The following is a 24758-nucleotide window of genomic DNA, read 5'->3' on the forward strand; positions in this document are numbered from 1 at the left end:
ACTGACCACAAGATGAACGTGAGCCACCAATGCAATGCCACAGCTGGCAAAACAAAACCCTGGCTTGCATCTACTGATCCATCTCAAGCAAGACCCAGGAGGTCGTCCCCCTGCTGTACGCGGCCTTGGTGAGGCCGCAGCTGGAGCACTGCATCCAGTCCTGGGCGCCGCACTTGAAGAAGGGTGAGGAGAGGCTTGAGCGAGGGCAGAGGAGAGCCACGCGCAGGATCAGAGGGCACGAGGACAAGCCTTATGAGGACAGGCTGTGAGACAGGACTCTTCAGCCTGGAGAAGCAAAGGCTCAGGGGGACTTGGTGGCTGCACACAAGTATAGACGGGGTGTGCACCAGGACCTGGGGGAACGCCCCCCACGGGAAGACGAGGTCTGGCGGTCACAAACCATTGCTACCGCTCTTCTGGATGCTTACCTTGCTGCGACCCTCGGGCCCCAGCTGACTTCCTGCCCCTGCGAAGGGGGCTGGACTCGATGATCCTCCCAGGACCCTTCCAGCCCTAACGTCTATGAAAGCTTGCTGGGACCCTTGGGCCCCTGCTGACTTCCTACCCCTGGGGCAGGGGCTGCACCCCGTGCACCTGCCAGGTCCCTCCCCCCATGAAATATATGAAAAACGGTCATTTTGTGCTGACGACGATTACGAGTACGTCTGGCGAAGGGCGGCGGCACCACAGCGGCGCCAGGACCACGCCGAGCGCGGGCAGGGGCTGTGCCCTTCCCCCACACACGCGGGGCCAGGGCTGGCTCCCACCGCCCCCCACGCACCCACGCGGCCGAGGGGCTTCGCGCGGCACGTGACTCCTCCCCCGGCGGCGGTCACGTGGCCCAGTGATGTCACGGGCTCCCGGGGGCGGGGCTCGTGCTGCTCCGGCGCCTGCAACTACTTTCCCGGGGCGGCGGCGGCGGCGGAGCCGGTCCCATGCGGTGAGTGAGTCCGGCGGGGCCGCGGGGAGCTCGCCCGTCCCGCGCTCCTTGCCCGAGCAGCAGGCAGCGCAGCCCGTCCTGCCCCCCGGGCCTGCTCCGTCCCTGGTCCCGCCAGAAGTGTGGACCCCCGCGGGTCCGGTCCGGTCCGATCCGGTCCCGCCCCGCCCCGCCCCGCCCGTGGCGGGCACCTTTGTGTCTGCTCGGCCCGCGCCGCCCCGCGCTCGTGTCCCGGCGCCCGCGCCGGGGCAGGGGCGGGGGTCGCTGGAGCCGCGCCCGGGTGTCTGGCGCTGCCTTTCCGGCCGGTCCCCGCGCGCCCTCCAGGAGCGGGGGCCTCCCGCGGACCCTTCCCGCCCCCGCTTCGGAAACGCAGCGTCCACTCGCGATGCCCCGCCAGCCCGCCCGGCCCCACGGGCCACCCGGCAGGGGACACGAGTCCGCGCGGGAGGGGCTTTGGTTGTAGCACGGCGGGTCGTGCCCTTCGCCTCCTTTCCCCGCGGGGCAGGTGTTCGCGAAGGAGGGGCTCCCAGGGGCGGGTGGAAGTTTTTAGTTTTTCTCTTTAAGGCAGATCCAGCTTGTGGTGGAAGTTGCTGACACCGGGTGAGCTCCAGCTGATAGTGGCCCGCCGTAATTAATTCATTCTCATTGTGCTGGGTTTTTTATTGCCTAAATGATTAATAGATTAAATGACATTAATTCCACCAATGCATTTTCTTTTAAACGATATCTAAAGCTTTAACATATTGTCTTGTGCCTGAGATAGCAAAGATTAAAATAGAAAAATAGTTCTCCTTTGCTTAACTTTAACCATCCGAGTGGGGGGTTAGCAACCTTTCGGTAAGGGGGAGGGGGTGGGCATGAATTAACAGCTTAGAAATGAGGAGGGCCCGAGTGTGCGGTTTGAGTGTGGCTTGGATCTTCAACAGCAGTGTGACACCAGGTGGCTCCTTCAAAGCACAGGTACAAGGACTTGTGGTCTGTCAGCAGGAATCTCCCACTAAAGCAACCCCCCTTCTTGCAAACTCCAGGGAGAGACCGTCTCTTGCCCTGCAGACCCAGGGGGAGTTGGGGGCAGGCAGCCCTTGCTCCCACACTGAGTAAAGGTGGGTTCCCCCAGGCATGCCAAACCTCAGCTGCAGGTTTCGACCTGCAGGACGTTCCCATTGCTGCACTCTAATAAGCGCAGCCCCACACAGATTGTTCCCTGACTGCCCCTGTTTCATCAGGGACATGCTGGAGCTGCTGTTCCAGCCCCTGCTGTTGCTGCTGCTTTCCTGTGTGTGGCCCGCCAAGCTCTGGGCAAGCAGATGGTGAGTGCTCTGGATGTGCAAAGGAGGTGTGTTGGCCACGCAGTCCATTCTGCACCATGTATGTGGCAATAGCTGCAGCAGCAGGGACTAGAACAGGTGCCAGCGAGTCCCTAACCAGCTCAGTGCCTAGCACAAAACAGCTTTGGGTTGCGTGGAGGAGTTGCAGCCACATGGGTCATTCTGTACCCCACACTTGGCTGCAGCAGTAGGAACTGGGACAGAAGCACCAGTATATCCATGACCAGCCTGGTGCACTGTTCGGCTGCAAAGCTGTTTGGCACCATGCTGGTCAGGGTGGTGCTGGTGTGTCTGTCCCAGCCCCTACTGCTGCAGCTGCTGCTAGGCACATGGTGTTTGCAACGCCTCCATATGGCTGAAAGCTCACTGGGCTTTCAGGTGCTCCTTGTGATCAGCAGGGGTCTGGAGCTTGGTGGGCTGAATCCAGCTCACTGGTCATATGTCCCTGACCCTGCTGGCTTTGGTGACTTAATTTTTTTTCCATCAGAAGTTACAAATTATAGTCCCTGGCAATAGCTCTTCTATTCTCCACAATGCTTAAATGCTATGTAAAGATATTGTTGTGTATTAGAAACTGAAGAAGCAACATGTTGCTTATCCCAACCTAAGTAATAAGTTATGGCAGAAGCTATAATTACCAAGCTGCTTGGGACAACCATGGATGTCAGGAAAGATGATTGGGTTCAATTCAGTATTGTCATTTGTAGAGAGAAGCTGATGGGAACCGTTGTAGAGGACCGGCAATGATTCACAAAGGGTATGCCGAGGCACACTACTTTGCCATAAGGGTGGTAGAAATGTGCTGCGACATGGTGCTTTTCTTCCTTTCTTTTTTGTATGTAAAGCTGGGGGAACATAGCCTGCATGGAGAGCTGGACAGCGTAGAGTGCAGTGCTGGGGTGCAGGCGGGATGCGCTAGAGGGAGTTTGTAGGTGTCTGGTCTTGGTGCAGGTCCTTCATGGGAATCTGCCTGTGCACTGCAGTCAGGGGGCAAGGGGCTGGGGGAAGATGTGGTGGCACCGGGACTGGACGCCTGCAGACTGCGGCTGCTGTGCCTTGCCTGTACCCTGGGGTCACTGGCCGCACTGTATACCTGGGCACACAGCTGCATCCTGCTTGGCATGCATGCTGTTCTCCCTCACTGGGTAGGGAGGTGCAAGTTCTGCCCGCGCTCCCTCCTCCCCACTTCCCAGGTCCAGCTGCTGGTGGGGGGCTGGGATCCCTCTTACCTGGCTCCACCCCACAGAGCTCCAGGGTGCCCTTGCCGACAACTATCTGCGCCCCCCTCCTTGCCTCAGCCATGCTTGTTTGTAACTAGGGCTGTGGGAAACACCATTGTTTCGTTTCAACATCCCTTTTGCCATTTCGGAGGGACAGTGTTTTGTTTTGTCGTTTTGTTTAATTTTGAAGCACTGTTCTGTTTCGTTTCATCAAAACTGTTTTGCTTTTTCAGTGCATTTCAGCGTTTCGCCCATAGGTTGTAGTGGGGAATCATGAAAATGCCTAAAACTTTGTCATTTCTTGTCTGATTCAGATGCATATTGGAGGGATCATAGCCCCTTCTGAGGGCATGAAGCCTTCCAAGTTTCAAGGAGATAGGTACAGAGGTTTCTGGGAAACTGCACCTCAAACTCGTTAAAGTAAAACTCATGACACTTGCTGGAAGGGGCAGCCTCCCATCATCCAGTGCAGATCCGGGGGCTCGTATGCCTGGGAGGGCTGTGGGGCTGTGCCAGGCTCCTCCTGGGGGTGTGAGCCCCCAGATCTCCAACAAATGACAGGAGGCTGCTGCTGCCACCTGGGACCAGCACTGGGTGCAGCCTACACCCAGCACCAGAGATGCTGTCACTGGCCCCAGGTAGCAGTGGTAGTCTCTTGTCATCTCACTTGCAGATCCATGGGCTGCACCCCGGTGGGGGGGGTGTTGCAGACCCCCAGATCTGCACTGGATGATGGGAGGCTGCTGCTGTTGCCTGGGACTGGTGCTGGGCGCAGCCTGCTCCCAGTGCCAGGAAAGCCTGATGCTGCTGCTGGCTGCAGGCAGCAGTGGCAGCCTCTTGTCATCTGGCGCGCAGATCTGGGGGCCTGCATCCCCAGCAGGAGTCGGACAGCGCTGGGAGGGCAGGTTGAGCTCTGTGGGACTGGCAGAGCTGGTCAGAGCTCAGCCCTGGTTCTCCTTGCCTCCTGCTGCCGGGCCGCTCTCTGAGCAGCTCCACAGCCCCACATTGCTCAGCCTGGCGGCGGGAGGTGGAGCGCAACTCTGGCTCTGCCCACCTCCCGCCAGCAGACTGAGCTCCATGGGGCTGCGGAGCTGCTCAGAGTGCAGCCCTGGCTCTCCCCTTCCTCCTGCCACTGGGCTGCTTTGAAACGCGAAACGTTTCACAACTTTTGAACCTTTTGAGTGCCCTCATTTTGTTTCAAAGCTTTCTGTTTCATTTCAATTTTGCTGTTTTGAGCTTGAAACCCATCGAAACAGCTTCGAAACGAAACACTTGGTGAAATTTTGCACAGCCCTGCTTGTGACCTGGTGGCTTCTAGAGCAGCGCAGAGTTTGTTTACTGGGGGGTACAATGGAGCGGTTCTCTGCCCCCCTGTTGGAGGGGCTGCTGCCCCATTTCAGTCTCCCCCAAGGAGGATTTTCCCTGTGCCCTTACTGCTGCCACTTCTCCCAGCCCCCACTCTCTGTCCGTGACATGCATGCACATTCCTTCTTATCTTGCAGCTTCCGGCCACCACCAGGACCAGACACCCACAAATTGCATTTGTGTCATCCCCCCACCAGCAGTTTTCACTGGTCCCCTTTCCAGGAGTGAATTATGTGGCCAATTTTAATCCAGAAAAAAGTGTGCCTCAAGTATCCAAATTTTGGGTGACCATGCACTGGAGTGGAAACTAACTTAAGCATGGTGGTAGAAGTTTGAAAGTCTCGCTTCTTTCTAAGGCAGGGCTGTTCAACCGGCAGCCTGTGGGCTGTACAGAACCTGCAAGGGGTTCATTTGTGACCCCTAGGCTCCCATTCTGCTGCTACTCTCCCCTCCCATGTCCCTCTAGGTGCAACAGCAGCAGGAATCCTTAACTCTCCCCCCAGCCCCTTGGCCTCTGCTCCTTGCCCCTACCCCAGGGGTTGGGGAAGTGTGGTATAGTGTGGTCCAGCATGCTCAGGGTGAGCCTGGGGCTGTGTGGATGCATTGTGCGGTGGTGGGCGGGGGATACCTGTGCAGACATGGGGTTAGGCAGGGGGAGGGGTGTCATGACTCACCCTGGTGCAGCCCACAAGGCATTTGGTCCTCAGCTGCTTCAGATTTGGGACAGCCCCACTGTAAGGTAATGAAGTGATGGCAGCTTGTCCTGAGTATGGTTAGGATGCTTGGAAGAGGTGCAGAATTTGAGGTAATGACTGCTTGAGAGCTTGCTCATTGGAAGTCATAGGTCTCAGTTCAGATCCTTGCTCTGAATTGGGCAAAGAGTGGATCTTTTCTTTTGATCCAAAACAATATATGAGCTTTGGTTCAGCTTCCAAGTAAAAAATACCCTCCATATTCCTTCTTATCTTGCAGCATTTAATCTCATAATGTGGTTTTCCTTATAGTGTTGTTTTGTGGGGGAGCGCTGTTGTCTCCAATTTGCAGATGGGGAAAATGATGGATAAGAGACTGAAGTGCAGATCCTCAAAGGCACTGAGGTGCCGACATTCCAATGAAATAATTTAATACTAATGGTGCCTAAGACTTGCCTAAGAGTATACAATAAGTCTTTAGTGGAGCAGGGAATTGAATATGGATTTTTAGAATTTCAAAGTAAGTGCCCTGAACACTAAGCCATCCTTCCTCAAGATTCATATGGTACTTCCCTTGCCACTGAAGGATAAATCTATTAAAAATGTTTTTTTTCCTCCATTAAAAATTCTTTCCCTTCTACTGGATCATGTAGTAAGTCTTGCGTATTTAGTGTCTGCTCCTGTTGCCCAGAATTTTCAACAAAGAAAATATTAATGGGACCTCTCATTGCTAAATTTAGGATTAATGGTATTGGCTCTTTAATTGACCTCTTCTTTTTAAGTGTTTTACGTAACTGAGAATTTACAAAGAGCTGAAATGGCTTAAACATTTTTAATAAAATTACTTCCCTCTGAGTCACGTGTGACCAATGCATGTGGTTGATAGTGTTACAGGGTAGACACTATTCATCCCTTCTTAAGACATCATGCCTTGCCACATTCTTCCATAAAGCTATACATTTGTCCTTTCTTGGATTTAAGATGTATATTAATCCTTTTTTCATGCTTGCTTACTCCTCTGAGGAGCAATTAGTTGCTATTTATTAGGTCCCCTAAAGGAAAGAAAAATGGGGTTCTAGCTGTTGTGACACGCAGGGCTCCAAGTATCTGATGTATTTGTCGGAACAAATAAGCTGGTCAACACATCTCTGCTGGTTACATCTCTTGATTGGGCATTGTTGCTTAGCTGGATCACTCTTTAAATGTTTAAGCATAAAAAGCAGAATTCTGACTTAGAATCATGGGAAGTTAGGGTCGAAAGGGATCTCAGGAGATCTTCTAGTCCAAGCCCCTGCTAAAAGCAGGACCAGCCCAAACTAGATCATCCCAGCCAAAGCTTTGTCTAGCCAGGTTTTGAAAACCTCCAAGAATGGAGCTTCCACCACTGCTCGACTTGAGACCTCTACTTACAAATAAAAACAAAAAAGCTACACAACAGAGAAGTAAACCTGGATGTGCCTAGACACTGCACAAACATCTGCCATCCTAAAGTCTTTGCGGTCCATATAAGAGAGAGAGACACAAAGCAGGGGAAGAAGTCCCTTCCCCTTCTTCTTTTTAGAAGTAAGGAAACTTGGGTAGGAGACACAAGTCTGTGACAGAGCTGGAGTTTCCTAAGCTCTTTAACTCATTATGAACAGAATTTTTCCCCAATTCCCATGCTGCTCTTGGGAAGATCTTTATGGCCAACTATTTAATTAGCCAAGTGGAGTAGAGTTTGAATTGCTGAAGCCATTGCTGCTGGCTAGAGGCTGCTTCTGAGACAGATCATGGGATTCTGCAAGATCGCCCTGTTCTTTCCCTGTTGTCTTGTTCAGGAGAACTGTGCTCCAACTCCTCCACTCAGGGGGACACTGGCTACTTGGCATCTAACTGAATTCGAAAGCTGGGTTCGAAAGAGGTTCAAGTATAACCACCCCACGCACTAACTTGCACAGTCCTACAGACTCGCCTTCTTTTAAGCAAGTCTTTAAAAACAATTTTTCATTTTGCTGATTCTGTGCTGAAAGATCAGCCCTGACAAGAACCTGACTAGAAACAGAGTGAAATCTGGGTCCTGTAAACAAACAGCAAAATCCCCTTTGACTTTAATTGAGCTTGGATTTTACCTAGAGTCCTGCTAAGTGTGCAAGTAAACGGATTGAAAATGTGCTTGAGTTTTTTCTCTAATCCTCTTCAGTTACAGTAACTGGGTGTCTCTAAGGCCTAATTGGTGCACAGTTTGCACTGGCTTAACTAAGCCTGCTCCTTAAATCCTAACCCTGGTGTAAACCAGGCTGATCCCTAGGGTCAGCTGAGAGCAGCCTCCTACAGTTTTCAGCTTTGTGCCAAACTTGTTCTGCAAAAACACGTGGGAGACTGTTCTCGGTAGTCGTGCCTCCGGTCTGGAACTCCTTCCCCTTGAGGTCTGTCACAGCCTGGGCCTGGACATCTTCCAGAAGCAGCGTAAGATCTTTTTTATTTGGGCAGCCTTCTACAGGTGGGGTTAAGTTCTGAGGCACTGTTTGGGAAGTTGTTTTATTATGATTTAATTTTAGTGCTTTGTCTTATTTTCATTGCAAGTTGCCCTGAGCCTTTGGTGGGGGTGGCATAATAAACCTATTTGAGAGTGAGCCCATGTGGAGCTTTGTGCTATTTATTATCCAAGCATCTACACAGGGGTTTGTACTGTTTTATTTTGTATGTTAGTACGAGATATGCCAGTGTCCCCAAGATATACTTTAGTACGTAGGTAGCTACTAATTTGATCAACTAATTTGATCAACTGCATCCCAGGCAGTACTTAAAATATGTTTATCACACACTTGTTTTTTTTAAATATGACAAACAGTATTTTGACTCTGAAAAAAATTCACGTCTGTGGTAAATCTATAGACTATAAAACCTCTGCTTTGCTAGCCCAGAAATCAAGAAGTTCAACAAGTAAGATCATTTGTAATGGCTCCAGATCTCCCTGACTCTGCAAGTGGAAAGGGGCCAGAATCTGTGGATCTCTGCCTAGGAAGCAAGGAGCTAGCTCTGCTGTCTACTTCCTTCCCCCGCATCCAAGTCTCTGAGCAGCAAGTGGGAGATGTTTTGGACTCTCGTTCTGACTGGGTTCTCTCTGGCCCACTATTCGCTTTGCTTGTAAAACAACAGGCAGTTTCCAGTAATTCTACCTGGCCCATCCCCACATTCCTAGGACAGTGGCAAATGGGGGGACTGGGGTGGGGGGTGGGTTCTGTCAAGATGAGGCTTGTGTCATGTGAGATGCTTGATGGTTTGGAGCAAAAGGTTTCTATGTGGACAGACTTGCATCTGGCAAATCCCTTTACAAAACTATGGATTGAAGATGGTTTTTGAAGCTAGGGAGCTGAACCTCAACCTTTTCCCCAGCTTGGTGTACTCTACCGTGCACCAAGCTAGGGAAAGGGAAGAGACAGGTGAATTGAAAATTGTATGTTTGGCTATCGTGACAGAACTGTGCAAAATGCTTGAAATGTACGGGTACCAAGTTGGAGGAAGAATTCTTTGTTGCCACAAAAGGCTGTAACAAGGTAAATAAGATAAGCTAGAGAGAACTCTTAGGAAAATAGTAAGGGAGAGGTCAGCAAAAACTCCCAAGTGTATGCTGTATTGATCAGAAAAAAGAAAATGTGTTTTATGGAAGTTATGAAAGCCCTATTAACATACCTACCTAAAGCTGTAGTAGATGTGTAGCTAAGAGAAGAAAACCAAGGTGAAATTGCCACATCATATCTCTGGCTGGCTGTGAGTGGCATTGTAGGTATGACCTGTGCTGCAGTAAAGGAGAGCTTAGGCTCCTGAAATGCTGGCTCTTAGGACTGGACAGCTTGACCCTCAGTGTGTCCTACTTCCTGGAGCACACTGTCTTTTTGTGTGCCACACCTTGATCTTAAATGTTGCTAGGAGGATTCCTGGTTGTTGACTGAAGTGGACACCAGTCATGCATGAGACTGCAATGTGGGGCTCCATCTCCCCTTCCACACACCATCTGAGTACATGTCGTTGTCCAATTTACTTCCCCTAAGGTGTCATAGCCTCGGTGCTGGTTCGCTGGGGGTTACTGATGTGATGTCAGAACCAGGTCCACTATTTGTTGATCATTAGGGGAACCAATCTCTTCAATTAATTTCATTAAGCTATTAACAATCAATGAAATCAAAACAAAGAGTCCACAGTTCATTGAGCATTAAGAAAATCAGTCCAATTAATTTCACATGATAATCAAATCAATAATTAATGAAATCAAGAAAGTGCATAATTCATTAAGCATTGCAGAAATCAAATAGTTAAATTAATTTCATTGCACAATCAAAATATTGTCAGTTCATTAAGGGCTAAGGCTGCTTCCACAATAAAGTACCTGTCCTCCAAGAGATCCAGATCGTATAATGTGGTTCCCGCTGGTGAATCAGCTGCTCCCCACTCATCCAACCTGGTGGGTTACCTGCCTGCCAATCGTGTCATGCCTCAATCAGGAAAAATAAATCCTCTCTCTCTCCACCTGGATCTGTGCGGGTGTCTCGGGGCTTTCACTCCCCACCACTTCTCCAGAGACTTGGGTAACTGTTTCTGGGTGCTTCTCTGAACTCTCAGGCTATGGAGGCTCTTCCTTCATTGGCTTGGTCTGCACCTGCTTCACTCTCATCATTGGGCAGCTCCGCGCAGTGTCCTCACATCCTCCCATTGCTCTCTCCCCCGCTTCTGCCCACGCCAGATGTCCAGTTACACAGCCGGCTCCTGGGCATCCTCCAGTGTGGAAGGAGCAGGAGCTCTTAAATGGAGGCTCCTGCTTTTCCTGTTGTTCAGCCATTGCCACTGCTCCTATCAGGATGCAGGGGATCTCCGGTCCTTACTGAACTAAAATGCTTCACCCGGGTATCAGGTGGGGAATTTCTAAACGCCCCCACTCTCGGGTTCCCCCTTGGGGAGTGCCCCGTGCTTTCACACTGGCTTTCTTCAAAGGTAAATAATCATAATCATCAAAGTTAGGCATTTGTGGTAAAATGTTGTTTTTATTTTCAGGGCGGTCTGACATAAGATTCCTTCTGCCGTCAGGATTTTTACCTTCTTGGTTGGCTCAGTGATGTCACTATCCCAGCAGAGAGACTGGGCCATCACCAGAGGTTTCTTCTGTCTCTGATGTGTCTGATGCTGTCTGAAGTAGGATTAGTTGACTATATATAAATCATTACCATTCTTGTGCAGCAGTTGAATCGCACAGTGCCTCAGTGCATTTCATGGCCAGTAATTTTAGATTAATGGAGATGGACAATTACTTATCTCTATAGGTACTATTAAGCTTAAAAACTTTATAAAATAAGCAGAAAAATGGGTGATTTAAGATGGAAAAACCAGGTACTTTGATAAGGAGGGGGAGGGATGTAATTCCCCTGTCTGGTGGTGGATGGTTGTCTGCCAGGAGACTGGAGGGAAAATGATTATACTTAGCTAGATGGAAATTGAAAGGAATTCATCAGTCTGTAAAGTGCTGTGGTGTAAAAGTGCCAAATGTGGGCCAAGGGCCAAGCTGCCGTGCAGCATAGCTCAAGTCTGGGAATGGCTTTGCTCCTGGTTAGTGGATAAGCTTAGGTGATGCAACAGACAGTGGAATAGCCAGAACCTTTGCAAGTGGCTCTGGCTGATTCATACGGCGCTGATATCTGGCACTATTGTTTGTCACAGCAAGCCTCATCTTCAGTGTGGCACCTGGTTTCACAACTTACGGAGCATGAGGGATGGAGTAGTGATGGGGAAGAGATGTCTGGGAGAATCCATACTCTGATACTGAAGAAAGGGAATATTCACAGTGCTGGTTTTCCATGGAGTCTGTTTCCTCTCCTTTCATGCAGAGGTTTCTGGGTAGCCTTATGAGAGCCATTCTTTCGGAAGAGAAGGGCTGGGTGAAGCTGTGCATGCCATTTGGGTTATGGGGGAGAAGTACTGCAAGACCTTCTTAATGTTTCCTGAAGGTGGTCAGATTTCAGCCTGAATGCTGGAAATAAGGAATATGAGTAGAGTGACTGCCATTGGCACAAACAGAGTGCCCAGAGTTGGTTCCAAGGCTTGTTTAGTGTTGCTCAATCAGATTTTAGAGGGGCATTCAAGGAGTTAATTTTTATGATACCTGAAAGACCTTGATATGATGCTAATTGCACCTGATGAAAGGTTTTATTTTATAAAAGTGCTGTTTACTTAGATTTATGGAGATTGATTGAAATGGAAAACATTGTCCTAAACTTTTTAATAATTAATTTGTACACTGTTTGTATTTTCACCATTTGGCTGCATCAAACTCTAATTAGGTGGCGGGTTTTTTTGTTGTTGATCACAAGTCTTCTGGGGTCTTAGCATGTTCCTGAAAGCCAATGACTTTTAAATGATAAATCGAATGGAGTTCAGATCAAGAACTATGTATTTAATTGAAGCTAATGGTCACTGCTTTTTAACCAGAGTTAAGCTATTGAGAGTACAAGGGGACTACATGCTTTTATTTAAAAAAATGCCCACGGATACAAATTAATCATACCTGACATATTATTGCATCTGCTTTGAAGTGGGAAGTATGCACTGTTTAATCAATGTATGGGAAAGATGACTTGTTTAAATTAACGATTGGTAGTACTTCTGTATCTGTCTTACTGATTCTTATTTTGTAATGTCTTGCAGCAGTGTTCATTAGAAAATTTTGATTGACATTCTCTGTCTTGTACAACATCAAAGACATTGATTACTACACCCCCTCCCAGGGAACTTTTTGTCATAAAGATTTGAGACCCTAGTCTCTTTCTAGCAGTTGCCCTGTGAGAGTGCAGACCTCAGAAATAATGGACAAAAACTCTCTGTTTAGTATTTGCAAGCTCTTATGCTTTAGTAGTAGAGGGATCATGAGCATTTATGATGCATGATTTCTAATCTTAATGTTCATGTTTAATTACCTCTGATGAAAAAATCAGTATGTAGGTTGTTATGACTAAAGCTGGAAACCTGTTTTTTTTTTCAGTCCTTTTCTTGATTTTTGCAGTGGATTTTAGATAATGCTGTAAGTGTATAAAAAGGCACCTACTGTCCGCACACAGCAATTTTGATTAATTTTTTGGAAAAAGTTAGCCTCAAGCACAAAGCCAAAAAAAAAGCTTCATTCCAAAAGTGACTCAGTGATGCTTGTTAAATGGAAAGAATGACAACTGTCCCATAGAAGAAAGTGTGGCTGGAGACATGAGCTATCTGCACACCAAGTGGCTTCTTCATGCTGGTTCCTGTCTTCAGCAAGGACTAGGGGCAGATGCTTTAGATGGAGATAAAAAAATAATAATAAAAAATAAACCCTCCCTTTAAAACCTTTTATGCATAATTGTGCAGACTCTGCCCCAAGGATGGGTTTTTTTTCCTCCCCCAGAGCACTCATTTTCTTCTCTTTATTTAAAATGGTTAAAGACTTTTCTCATGTAAGTGCAGATATTTTTGTTTCCATAAATTAATTAACCTTTATTGAAAAGCCGTGATGAGTTGCTGATTTCATGCTATCTTGTGATGTCTCTCTCCTTTAAAAAGGAAATGATAGCACCTTTCTATTGAGCTTAAAGGTGATTACCTGCAAAATGCCGGGTTTCTGTCCCCCTTCTCTTTTTCTTTTCCTCTTTCTTTTTGCTGATTTGATGGTGTTTTATCTTGTTCTCACCTTGGCAATGTCAGAAATTCCATGGTGGTTCTTCACTGGTTAGCTAGAGAATACTGGAAAGGTTGGATGCTTGCTCTAAACTTGCGCATTTTTATTTGGCAAAAAAAATTAAAGACCTTTCTTTGAAGATCAGCAGTTATGACAGAAAGAGTTCAGTACAGAATTGGACTTCTATTATCCTGTTTAGCTCTGTGATGTCATAGTCTCCCTAATTCTTATCAGTGTAGAATCCACCAGTGTAGCTAAGATCCGTTAAAAAGAAAATGGTAAAGAATGTGAAGACTCGTGCACAAACACGCAGAACCTTTTCAGGACTTCTGTCTACAGGATATAAATGTAAGAAAGAGCATAAGCCTAACTTTAAACAACTTTAAGGATGACAAAGTTCAGTTTTAATACAAGTCAATTCCCTTTAAGCTCTGCCCACAGAACAGCTCCCTAAAATCGGGCTCAGTGTCTTTTTAATTAGGTTTGGTATTAGTTTTCCAAGCAAATGTGAAGTATTTTGTTTTGGTGGAAGAAGGGGAATTGACCCACCAACAGTTCCTGCTTGGCATGTCTCTCTGGATTTGAAGGAAATCTTATTCATATCCTCTCTTCAAGGTATAAAAACTAGAATTGTAATGATTCAAACATTTCTTTGTGCTAAACTAGTAGTGGTCAACTCACTTGGGACCCTGGACTTGTGGGGCTCCTCATGGACTGAATTCAGCCTAGAGGCACAGGGGTGGCCTTTATGGTCACTGCGGTAGTGGTGAAAAGTCTCTGGGAAAGGGTCTGGTGCTCACTGACGGTTCAGAATGGTGAACCAAGCTTGCCACCAACAGCCATGGCTAGTGTGGCCAAAAAGCACTGAATTCTGGAGTAAGCCATGTTCCCAAACTTCTGGTGGCCTGGCAGGCCAGACAGAGGTTCTGTAGATCGGATCCAGTCCATGGGCCACATGTTTGATATGATGGTGTTTTTGGAAGTCTGCACGTGGATATGTGTTAAATTTTAACATGTACAAAATAGTCATCAGAAAGTGAACAACTTGATGGAAAAACTAGTGCTTTTTTGGTTTATCAAATGGGAATCCAGCATCTCTGAAAATAGACCAAAAATGTTGCAAAGTGAATCAGTGTGACTTTCTACGAGAGGGGAGTAAACGCTTAGCTCTTAATTTATCTGCCAGCCTCTAGGAAAAGTTTGTGTGGATTTTTCCTCCATTTATTTTAGTGTGGAGAGCAGAACACAATTTCTATATAGACTGCTCTTGCAGTAGGAACTTACATGGCCATTAAAAGTCCAAGAATATTTATACAGTATACTTCTGTAGCTGAAATACTGGATCCTGCTGCTTTCTCCCTTTGTGAAGTATGTCATTTTTCCCTAACTGTGACTCTAACTGCGTATTTTTGTATGTACTCAAGGAATGCTTACCTCTCTCCCTAGTCAAATTCTGTTCACCAGCAGAGCCCGTCCTGGCAGCAGGCAACTCCTGGGGGCAGTTACCAATCTCCCAACCCTTACCAGGAAATGGGTGTCTCCTGGCCCCATGCCCCCTGCCAGCCCTTGGACTAGCACCCAGGAGGAGCTTAGAGTTCCTACTGGCTGGTGCAGGGCCAGAGGAGGCAGGAGCAGACTGCTGCCAGGAGCAGCAAATCTGCTCCCAAATGAGCGCATGTGTAAACGCCTGCCCAGGAGGCGCATGTGTAGACACCTGCCCGTTTACTCTAGAGTAAGCCCATCCAGCAACATTTGCACGTGTGAACGCACACACTGTTAAGCGTGCCCCAGATCCATTCTAAAGGAAGCTTTCATCTAGTTGTTGCTTCTTGTCTGCAATGCTGAAACTTTCTACTCCTGGAAAGTGATGTGTTAGCCTGTTGCTGTCCAGTTAGCCAGTCAGTTTTGATTTTTTTTCCTGCCCAAAATATTCCCAGCATTTAGATTCCTCATGTAATAGTTGAGCTATATGTTGCTTTTCCATAGTAAGATTTGTTTCCCTTAGGTAGTTCCTTCAAGTTTTCATCTGCACATAAAATATTTAATTCTACTAATATCTGTTAAATATACAGTTTAAACCCTTCTTTGTATATACCAAGTATCATTGGGGGGGAGTGGGGGGATGTGTGTCTACCTTTAGTCTTCCATGCTAATACTGAAATGCATCATTATTTTCATACTGGTGTTACATGCACGGGCATGTTAGCAAACCTTTCTACTGAAGACACCACTAGTATTATAGAATATAAACTTAAATTTAATTATTGGTAATGATTTAACTAAATTTCCACAAAGGAATAGTGTAACAGACATTGGGCTTTTTGCACTTAAGTGAATACTTTTACCTTCAGCCTAATTTTAAAGCTTGAGTGTTGGAACATAAATGACTGATTAGTACCTCTTGTTTTTTTTTTTTTTCTCACTTCGTTTGAGAGAGAGTTATCTTTTTAAAAAATGAAATTGAGCTCCTAGTTAATCTATGCAGCAGCCAATTGGAAACTTTTTTTTTTATTTTGCTTTCTGTTTTTTCTAGGTGTTGAAGAAAACCTCAAATATTTGGAAGGTTCGATGGGATAAAACATGAAGAGCTTGAAAGCAAAGTTCAGAAAGAGTGACGTAAGTTTTCTGTGGCTCTGTCTGGCTGACTAACATTTGCTAGTTTGTATTGTAGAAACATTCCTTCACTCCCACCTTGATAAAGGCTGTAGTTAATGAACTACAGAGAATTGAACTGTTTTCCAACACAAATGTAACAGTAGATTATGGCACAGAGTAGACTGTTTCTGTTTGACTCTGATTCTCTGTTGCACATCTGGTTATACTGCGCTCCTTTGGCATAAACTGAAGTATGAATATCTACACCCGATGGGTGCACTAACCTTCTGTCAGAGCATGCTCCTAGATCCTAATTCCACACACAGAGCTCCTGGTATCCTGTTAATGGTTTTGATATCAAATAACGTTTACTTGGGAACCATACTATTTTTATTGTGGTGGTATCTAAACATTGGGAAAGTATATCCAAGTTGTAGCAGGGTGGCAAGAACTGCAATCCCATCTAGGGTTTGGGGTTTTTTTTTGTTGGCAAGCATTTTATACCCCTGCACAGAACTGATAATGCAGAGCCAGCTTGTCAGTTTTACCAAGGTCAGAGAGATGGGAACAAAGAGGAGGTGCCTGTGTAATGTAACTGCAGATAATTGTTCAAAAACCTTATGGCTAAAGTAGCATTTAGTGCAGGAAACTATTATGTTGAGTTTCTGATGGGCACATGGCTGTCATTTTTGCATGTGATTCTAAAAAGCTTGGTTTGGTTCTCCTGCTTAGCTTGATTATGAGCGTTTTAGGATAGTGTGAATATGTGGAGATTTTTGTGGTGATGTTTTGGCTTGGTAGTTATCAGACTAAAATGGAACAATCATTGTTCTAGTATAAAGGGGCGAATAACGGGGTCAGTGGTACACATAACTTCACGCTTTTTGAATGTCTTCTAATGTTGCTTCTGGTGTTGAAACACATAAGCTACCAAAACATTTTCAAGTTTTTTTTTCCAGGACTGGAGATCTGGATCTGAAATAGCATGTTTATTTAGGTGGGACTTGAACAAAATAAAATGAAACAAAACGAGAGAGTATTTTCTGTACATACGGAAGATCCTATTGATTCTTTGGCTGACTTTATTTTATTGTGAAGAGCAGAGAGAAATGGCATGAAGGCCCAGCTTTCATGAAGGGTTCTTAATTAGCAGAACACCACTTACATAACTCTGCAAATCCCAAGAGCCGGAACTTTTGCTTTATTCTTTTGAAATCTCTTGGTAGTCTAGTCACAAATTGTATCATATCACCTAGTTTTATTAGTATAAATTTATGAACCCTTTGAATAAGCATCTGTTTGGGCAGTAGGAATGGGAATAAAGCTCTTAAATATGTGAGCACAATCGGTATTAGTGTAGCATATTTAATTAAGATGGCATTGCTTTAGCTTTTTGGGATAGTTGCCTGGACTGTCACTCTAGATTAATGGCTGAGGTCTGCATAAGTACTACTGGATATCACTTTAGCTACCCCATCCCCTGGGATTACATCAGATGACCTCGTTCCACTTGGTTTTGAAAACTGCCTCGGATTCTTCACACATCTGAGCAGAGGATGGAAGTATGACACGTAGTTCATTAGTCCTTCATTCTGTTCAGCCAGACAGTTGGTACTAACGAGGTCCCAGGATGGCCCTTTTGGGTTGTCAAAAAGGACACTGTGTTGTTATAACAACACACTAAACCAGTGGTTCCCAAAATGGGTCCAAATGGGATCACATCAGCAGATGGGGTCACAATAAACAGGGATCTGGGTTAGGAGCGAGGGGTCGTGCTCAGGAAAAGTTTGGGTAGCACTGCACTAAACTAAACTTTCACCGTATTGGTGGGAAAACCACTTTATGAGCCTAATTCCAAATAGCCAACTGGAGGAGTTACACACTCAAGAGGGAGAGACAAACCAGGTTGTTCTTGCCAAAGCTTGTAAGAGCTGGAAATGGTCTTATTGTTATCTTTGTGTATAGATCTGAATAAATAGCACTTTCACAGGCTGGATAAAATGAGGTAGGCAGGCATGGCACGCCATGTGTTGGGCAGCTTGAGGAAAAGCTGCAGGCATGCAACCACATGAGCTTTGTCACCCTAGAGTTCTATGACAGGGGTGTCAAACTTGCTCCTGCTCATGGGCCAGGTTGAGATGGGGTGGCAGGGCAAGCAGCTGTAGTGTCGGGGGTTCATGCAGCCACTGCCTGGTCCTTGCTGTAACAGAGGAAGTCCCTGCCAGGGATCCTTACCTCAAATTTTGGCAGCAGATCCTGCTTTTGAATTCCCAGCCCCTCTGAATGCTCTGTGGACCAGATGGCACAGTTTCAGGGACTGGATGCAGCCCGTGAACTGTGCATTTGAATCCTCTGTTCTATAGCAGTGGCTTGGAGAATCTGCCATTGGCATGCCTGTCTTCAGGCATGAGTAATAGGGAGGAGGGTAGCAGGGTGCTAGCTACCACCTGGTATCCTGACTCAAAACTGGGAACTGAGGGATAAACATCACTGTTCATTTACCCTTTGTTTTACCTGGACACATCTATTATTGAGACTCTCAGAGCTCACTAGATAATTATCAAATCCTAATTGGGGCAGCTGTTGCCATGAAAACCATGTATATTTGGGGTGGGGCAATGAAATGTAATGCCTGGTCACAAGTGGGAATTGTCAAAGCTCAGCACTTCAGTTCCATATGGACATAATCTGGGAGCTCTTGTGTGGGATGGATGGGTAGGTGAGAATGATGTAACTGGAAACTAAATATCCGTTGTGCATGCTGTGGAGGCTCTGTGGACAAAGCAACAAAATTACACTTATTCCTTGACAAAACCTTTTTGAGTTGAAACGTATTTTCCCTTTGCCCCTTTTGATGAGCAACAGCTATGTCAAGAGAGTTTGATTTTAAAGGATTACTATCTTAATTGTTGCTAGGCGGTGTTACATAAACCCATATAACCATGTTGGTTCACTTTCTTTTACCCCTCAAAAATAAATAGTTGCTTCTTATGAATCTGTATCTATGGCAGCAGGGAGCATTGCTGCATGGTAAGCTCTTCAAGCTGTGTTTGCAATATGCTTCGTGATACAGAATATAAATTATAACCATTGATTTTAAGACTTTAAATTAGTGATACTGACTCTGCTTGGAGAAGAAAAAAGTCTGTGTAGTAGTAATACACACCTCATTCATTCAAGGTCACTTACTGTATAAGCTGCCCTGAGCCTTTGTTGGGAGGCCTTTGGTGGCATATAAATCACACAAATAAATAAGGTCATGGTCTTCTGCAAGATAGAAAACTTCAGATTGAAATGGGCAATGGGCAGGGGCTAGCTTTTCGGACTGTTTTCTTTTATTCTGCATTGCTCAGTGTTAATGCAGACCACCCTTTATTCTTTCTGTAGTGCAACCACAGTGGAGAATTTTTCCGCATGTAATTGAGTGGGAGAAGTTAGAATTCAGGGCTTTGTTTCCTGCTATTTGTATATTGTGTGTGAAAATATTAAAGCTGTTTTCAAAACATCTTTGTAAACAGACTGTGTGATTCAACATAAAAAATAGCTATTGTCAGAACCTTAGCCAGCAAAAGCTGGGATTTTCCAGTGCTAATCACCAGCTTAAACTTCTGGTATTTGTGGAAATGCCATTTGTCAACTGCAGTTCTTGTGAAAAAATTCCATTCTGAGGAACATTTAGTCATTTATTGTAGATTTCAAAATGTATGAGATGGCCTGATATGTTGTAAAGTGATTTACAATAATTTAAAATGTTTCTATTTTAGAATAAGAGCTGTTTATCATAACTGAAACATGGGTCATCTTAAATTAAAATTCCCCACAATAGTGAGTCTTAACTACAGGATCCCATTAAATATTTTTGTAGTGTAAAATATTAATGGATCCTGAATATGACTGACTGTGATTGTTGCCTTTATAAATAGCTTAATTCCCATCACACTCTGGAGGCTAATCTGTGAACAAGAGCCTTTCTTTGGGTGGGGCACATAAAGAAAGGAAGATTTTTCTTCAAAGCATGAAGTTATAATTAGCCTAAAAGCAAATATTGAATTTGATGATAATTCACATCAACAACCCCGTTCACAATTTGCAGTTTCCATAAAGGTGATTGTGGGCCTTTTGTGAATGTTCTCTTTTTTCTTTTGTGGGTTTTAGCTTCTAAAGGAAGTCCATTGTGGAACAGCAACTTGGAAAAGGCTGCTTTTCCCAGTTGTTTCTGTGACTTATGCCTGTCTGAATTTGCTCTCTCTTGGGTATGTTTTCAATTTTCATTGATTTTTAAGATGGATCTACAGAAACTCAGCACCTCCTCACCTATCTTCTGGATCCCTAAGCACACTCTGAATTCTTCTCCAACTTGATCTCCATCTCTAGCACAAATGGATTGTTCTCCATCCGTCTTGGCTTGGACATCCTCTTTACTTGAAAAAGCAGTGGCTCCCTTTTGTCTTAAGGAAGCAGAATCAGGGCTACTTCTACATAGCTCTGCTCCTTGCTGCCTCATCCCTTTCAGTTTTGAGGGAGGCTATATTGCTAACTCCTTTCTTGCTGGCCTTTCTTGCTGCCCTGTAGGCTAGAGTATGTCACAAGCTGTTTCCTCCATTGAACTCATTTGCCCAGACAAAACTTAACCACTCAACTGCTTCCTTGGGGAGGGTGGTTTTCAAGCCCTGCAGCATGCAGCAGAGAATTGTTTTTATAGACTGTCTCATGCTAGCTTCTTCTATCTCGTGGCATCACTTGGTAGTGGTATAGGATAAGGCAGAGTCCAGGACAATGTGTCCCTTTGGTATCTGCCATTTCCTCTAAAGTTTGATTATCAGCCAGTTCACTGTTGAGCCACCGGTGGAAGAGCATGCTCTGTTTTGCTGGTGGTGGTGACATGAAAAGAATCGAGGGAAAAATAAAAATGCAATCGTAGAAATAGAGCACTAGGCAGAAAGGCAGAGTAGGAGTAGAAGTCCTGCTAACTTTTTACAGAGAAGGGAGTAGGAACAGTGGGGTATTTTAAGGAAGACTTCAGCAAAAAAAGGTTTAACAAATAATGTTTGATTTGGAAAAGAACACAAAGCCTGTAGTGTAGAAAGCAGAGTAGCTTCCAGGCAAATCAGTTTAACCACCTTTGATGGTGGCAGGGTCCAAATTCCAGGTAACACTCCAGTTTCCAGATAAATAGGAAACTTAAATTAACTGGGCAGATCTCCTTAACCCTTTTGGTAGAAATATTTCAGTTTTCTGGATGTATGGATTCATTAACTGCTAAAGTAGTTGCTACTTTACAGAATTGCACAATTCTAGCTTAATTGAATTTTACTCTATTAAGGGTACAGAGAATTAGAGGGTCAGCTTTAATTTGTATATATGATCTTTTAAAATTGTTTCATATCATTACATTTTAAAACAGTTGCAGTTAAAAACCACCAAGGACTCTTGTCCTGCAGACATTTTCCTCACTGAATTACCCGCTGAAGCTAGTAGGACTCCTTCCTGAGAAGGAGCTAGTTTACCCTCAGCATGTACTGGACTATGACACAATTATCCTTCCAGTTTCTGGTTTATAGGCTAGCCTAGAGAGAAATACCTTTCAGTTTTTTGTGCCTGTCCAAGACTCAGGCTGACCTTGGAATCCTGTCATGGTCCAGGAGCTGCTGCAAATTAATGACTTTGTTAATGGGAGACAGCTGTGTCCCAATTAGGTTCCATGATGCAACTGGAACCTTTGACTCAGCTCTTGTAGTGTAACTCTCAGGCACATGATCAATTCATTTAGGGCCTAAACTGTGGGCTGTATGCATTCAGAAAGATGTTATTTAAAAAAAACCCAATAAACACCCTTCAGTTTGTCAAACTCTTCCCATGCACCCCAACAGTGTTGATACCCAAACATTCAAGACGTGTTCTGCTGCTTCAGAAGGAACGTGAGCCGGAGATGCCATTCAATTTACACTGCTGTTGCCAGTTTGCTTACAAGGAGAGCGCTCTGGTGCTGCAGTGACAGACAACAGTTTGCAAAAGCCAAAGAGATCAGTGACGTAAAAAACAACTGGTTGGTCTCTGTTCACAGTTCATGCTTAATGAAGTGCAAAGAATAAACAGCACAGAGGATAAGTGAATTATCCATTACAAACTAGAAAGGAAGTTTTAAAAATACTAATGTGTTTGGTAACAGGAAATAAATTTTCAGGTTTGTTTGAAACTAAAGGGACACGGGCTCAAAAACTCATGTGGATTTGTGTGTGTTTAAAAAAAGTTCAAAGGCCTGAGTTTGGAAGAGTTGCAAAAAAGCAATCATATCCAAATATCTAATTTGTTTATCTCTAACTGGAATTAAACACAAAATAAGTTTTAAAATACTATAAAAATTAGCTGTCTGTTCTTATTATGGAACATTATATTCTTGCTGTTCTTTGCTGCTTTGCATTTAAATAATTAAAAGTACATATATGTTAAAAAGTTGCTCTTAAAGCAATATTAAGGGAATGATAATTTTTTAAAATCACTGACTGATTATTCAATCTGCTGCTTTTAGGGAGGGAAAGGGAAGTAACAAAGCCATTTTGGAGAGTTCTAGATTTGGGTTTGTCCTTGGAACCAAAGGCAATTGTAGGAATAGATACCCTGATGTTAATAAAGCAAGGTGTGGTGTATGGTTAGAGGCTTACTTCATGAGATGTTTGAGTCCCCTGCACTCCTCCCATGCTGAAGAGGGGTTGTGAACCAGGCAGGCAGAAGGCAATGCTTGCAAGCTTGGAAACCTCAAATGAAAAATTTTACAAAATTGACTACCTATTGATTTTATTTTAGTGATAGAATCTAAAAAGCCACAATCTCTGAGACTGAGTCCAGAATTCAGGAAGTACCTGAGGTGGCTCACTTTCTCAGCTGAATCTCCTGCAAGGCATAGTTTAGCAAAAAGGGTAAGCCGTTTGCAGTTGTTTTCAGGTCAGTTTGCCTTCTTTCCTCCCCCTCCACCTTTTGAAGATAGAGCTGTTCAGCTTGGTGCGAGGAAGCAGGAAAAAAGAACCTTTTGGGGCCAATGAGCAGTAAACAGGCCAGCTTCCAGGCAAGTTCGCTAGGGAAGGTGTGCTTGGAAGAAAGTCAGTAAAAGAATAGAGGCAGATTAAGAGACCCAGGGAGATGGCTGGAGGACATTGCAGTGCCAGAGCCACTGCCACCGCCTCTGCTTGCACCTGTGAGGTTTCTGTCCAGGCAGGACTGCTCACCATGAGGCTTCTGACCAAGTCCAGGTTTGGCTCTGTGGGGAGTGCGGCTTGCAGGTTCCTTCCAGTGACAGCCAGGTCAAGGAGTGCCTACGGCCTGAGCGGTGCCTCCTCTCAGGAAACAGGCAAGAGAGCTTCATGAGGAGGTGGTGAAGCTTTGAAGCATCCTCTGCCATGAGGAGTTCATTGATTTGATGCTGGAGGATAAATCATCCCAATACACAGGAAGACTAGCAAGCATGGAAGAAGATGAGCTTGGCTTAGCAGGGAGCTCTACAGTAAACTGAGTCACAAAAAGGAAACTTATAAGAAGTGCAAACTTGGACAAATAAATAGGGAGGAGTATAAGAGCATTGCTCAGACGTGCAGGGAGGAGGTCAGAAAGGGCAAATAACAATTGGAATTGCAGCTAGCAAAGGATGTGAAGGGTAAAAAGGGCTTCTACAGGTATATTGGTAGCAAGAGGAGGATATGTGAAAGTGTGGGTCCCTTACTGAAGGGGGAGGCAACCTTGTGACAGAGGATGTAGAAAAAAGGCTGAAGTGCTCAATGCCTTCTTCACCTCAATCTTCACAGGCAATGTCAGCTCCCAGACTAGTGCACCAGGCAGCACTGTTTTGGCAGGAGGTGAGCAATCAACATTGGTGAAAGAACAGGTCAGGGACTATTTAGAAAAGCTGGACATATACAAGTCCTTTGGACTGGATAGATGCACACAAGGGTGCTGAGAGAGTTGGCTGATAAGATTGCAGAGCCATTGACCATCATCTTTGAAAACTCATAGTAACTAGGAGAGGTCCCAGATTATTAGAAAAGGGCAAACAGTGCCCATATTTAAGAGAGAAAAAAAGGTGGATCCAGGGAACTACAGACCAGTCAGCCTCACCTCAGTCCCTAGAAAAATCATGGAACAGATCCTTGAGAAATCCATTTCTAAGCACTTGGAGGAAAAGAAGGTGATTAGGAACAGTCAGCATGGATTTACCAAGGGCGAGTCATGCCTGACCAACCTGATTACCTTCTACAATAAGTTGACTGGCTGTGGGGATGCAGGGAAATTGGTGGATGTGGTGTACCTTGATTTTAGCAAGGCTTTTGATACGGTCTCCCACAACATTCTCACAGGCAATCTAAGGAAGTATGGACTGGAAAGTAGAAAAGTGGCTGGAGCATTGGGCTTAGAGGGTAGTGGTCAATGGCTTAATGTCTAGTTGGCAGCCAGGATCAAGTGGAGTGCCCCAGGGGTTGGTCCTGGGGCTGTTTTTGTTCAATGTCTTCATCAGTGACCTGGAAGACATCATAGAGTACATCCTCAGCAAGTTTGCAGATGATACCAAGCTGTGTGGAGTAGTAGATACGCTGGAGGATAGGGCTAGGATTCAGAGTGACCTAGACAAATTGAAGGATTGGGCCCAAAGAAATCTCATGAGGTTCAGCAACGACAAGTGCAGAGTCCTGCACTTAGGACAGAACAATCCCATGCCCCAGTACAGGCTGGGGGCTGACTGGCTGGGCAGCAGCTCTCCTGAAAAGGACCTAGGGGCTACAGTGGACGATAAGCTGAATATAAGCCAGCAGTGTGCCCTTGTTGTCAAGAAGGCTAACAGCATACTGGACTGCATCGGTAAGAGTATTGTCAGCAGGTCAAGGGAAGTGATTATTCCCCTCTTCAGCACTGGTGAGGCCACATTTTTGAGTACTGTGTTCAGTTTAGGGCCACTCGCTACAG

The 24758-nt window shown here is 45.4% G+C and overlaps 1 protein-coding gene across 3 annotated transcripts in view; it reads left to right on the forward strand.

Annotated features, from left to right (window-relative positions):
* The first annotated feature begins 813 nt into the window (after positions 1-813).
* RAI14 (retinoic acid induced 14) overlaps positions 814-24758 on the forward strand; it is a 128245-nt gene continuing 104300 nt past the window's right edge. The window contains exons 1-2 of one of the 3 annotated variants that reach the window (XM_090037918.1): positions 814-940; positions 15748-15830. In XM_090037918.1, the coding sequence (XP_089894044.1) occupies positions 15795-15830 (36 nt within the window). In that variant the 5' untranslated portion in view covers positions 814-940; positions 15748-15794. Of the gene's footprint in view, positions 941-10654; positions 10709-15747; positions 15831-24758 lie in introns of those variants that run through there. The other 2 variants (XM_090037921.1, XM_090037919.1) reach the window with 2 other exon arrangements.

Source organism: Crocodylus siamensis, chromosome 3 (assembly GCF_052110815.1).
Source record: "Crocodylus siamensis isolate JL-2025a chromosome 3, ASM5211081v1, whole genome shotgun sequence".
In the NCBI taxonomy this organism is placed as follows: Eukaryota; Metazoa; Chordata; order Crocodylia; family Crocodylidae; genus Crocodylus; species Crocodylus siamensis.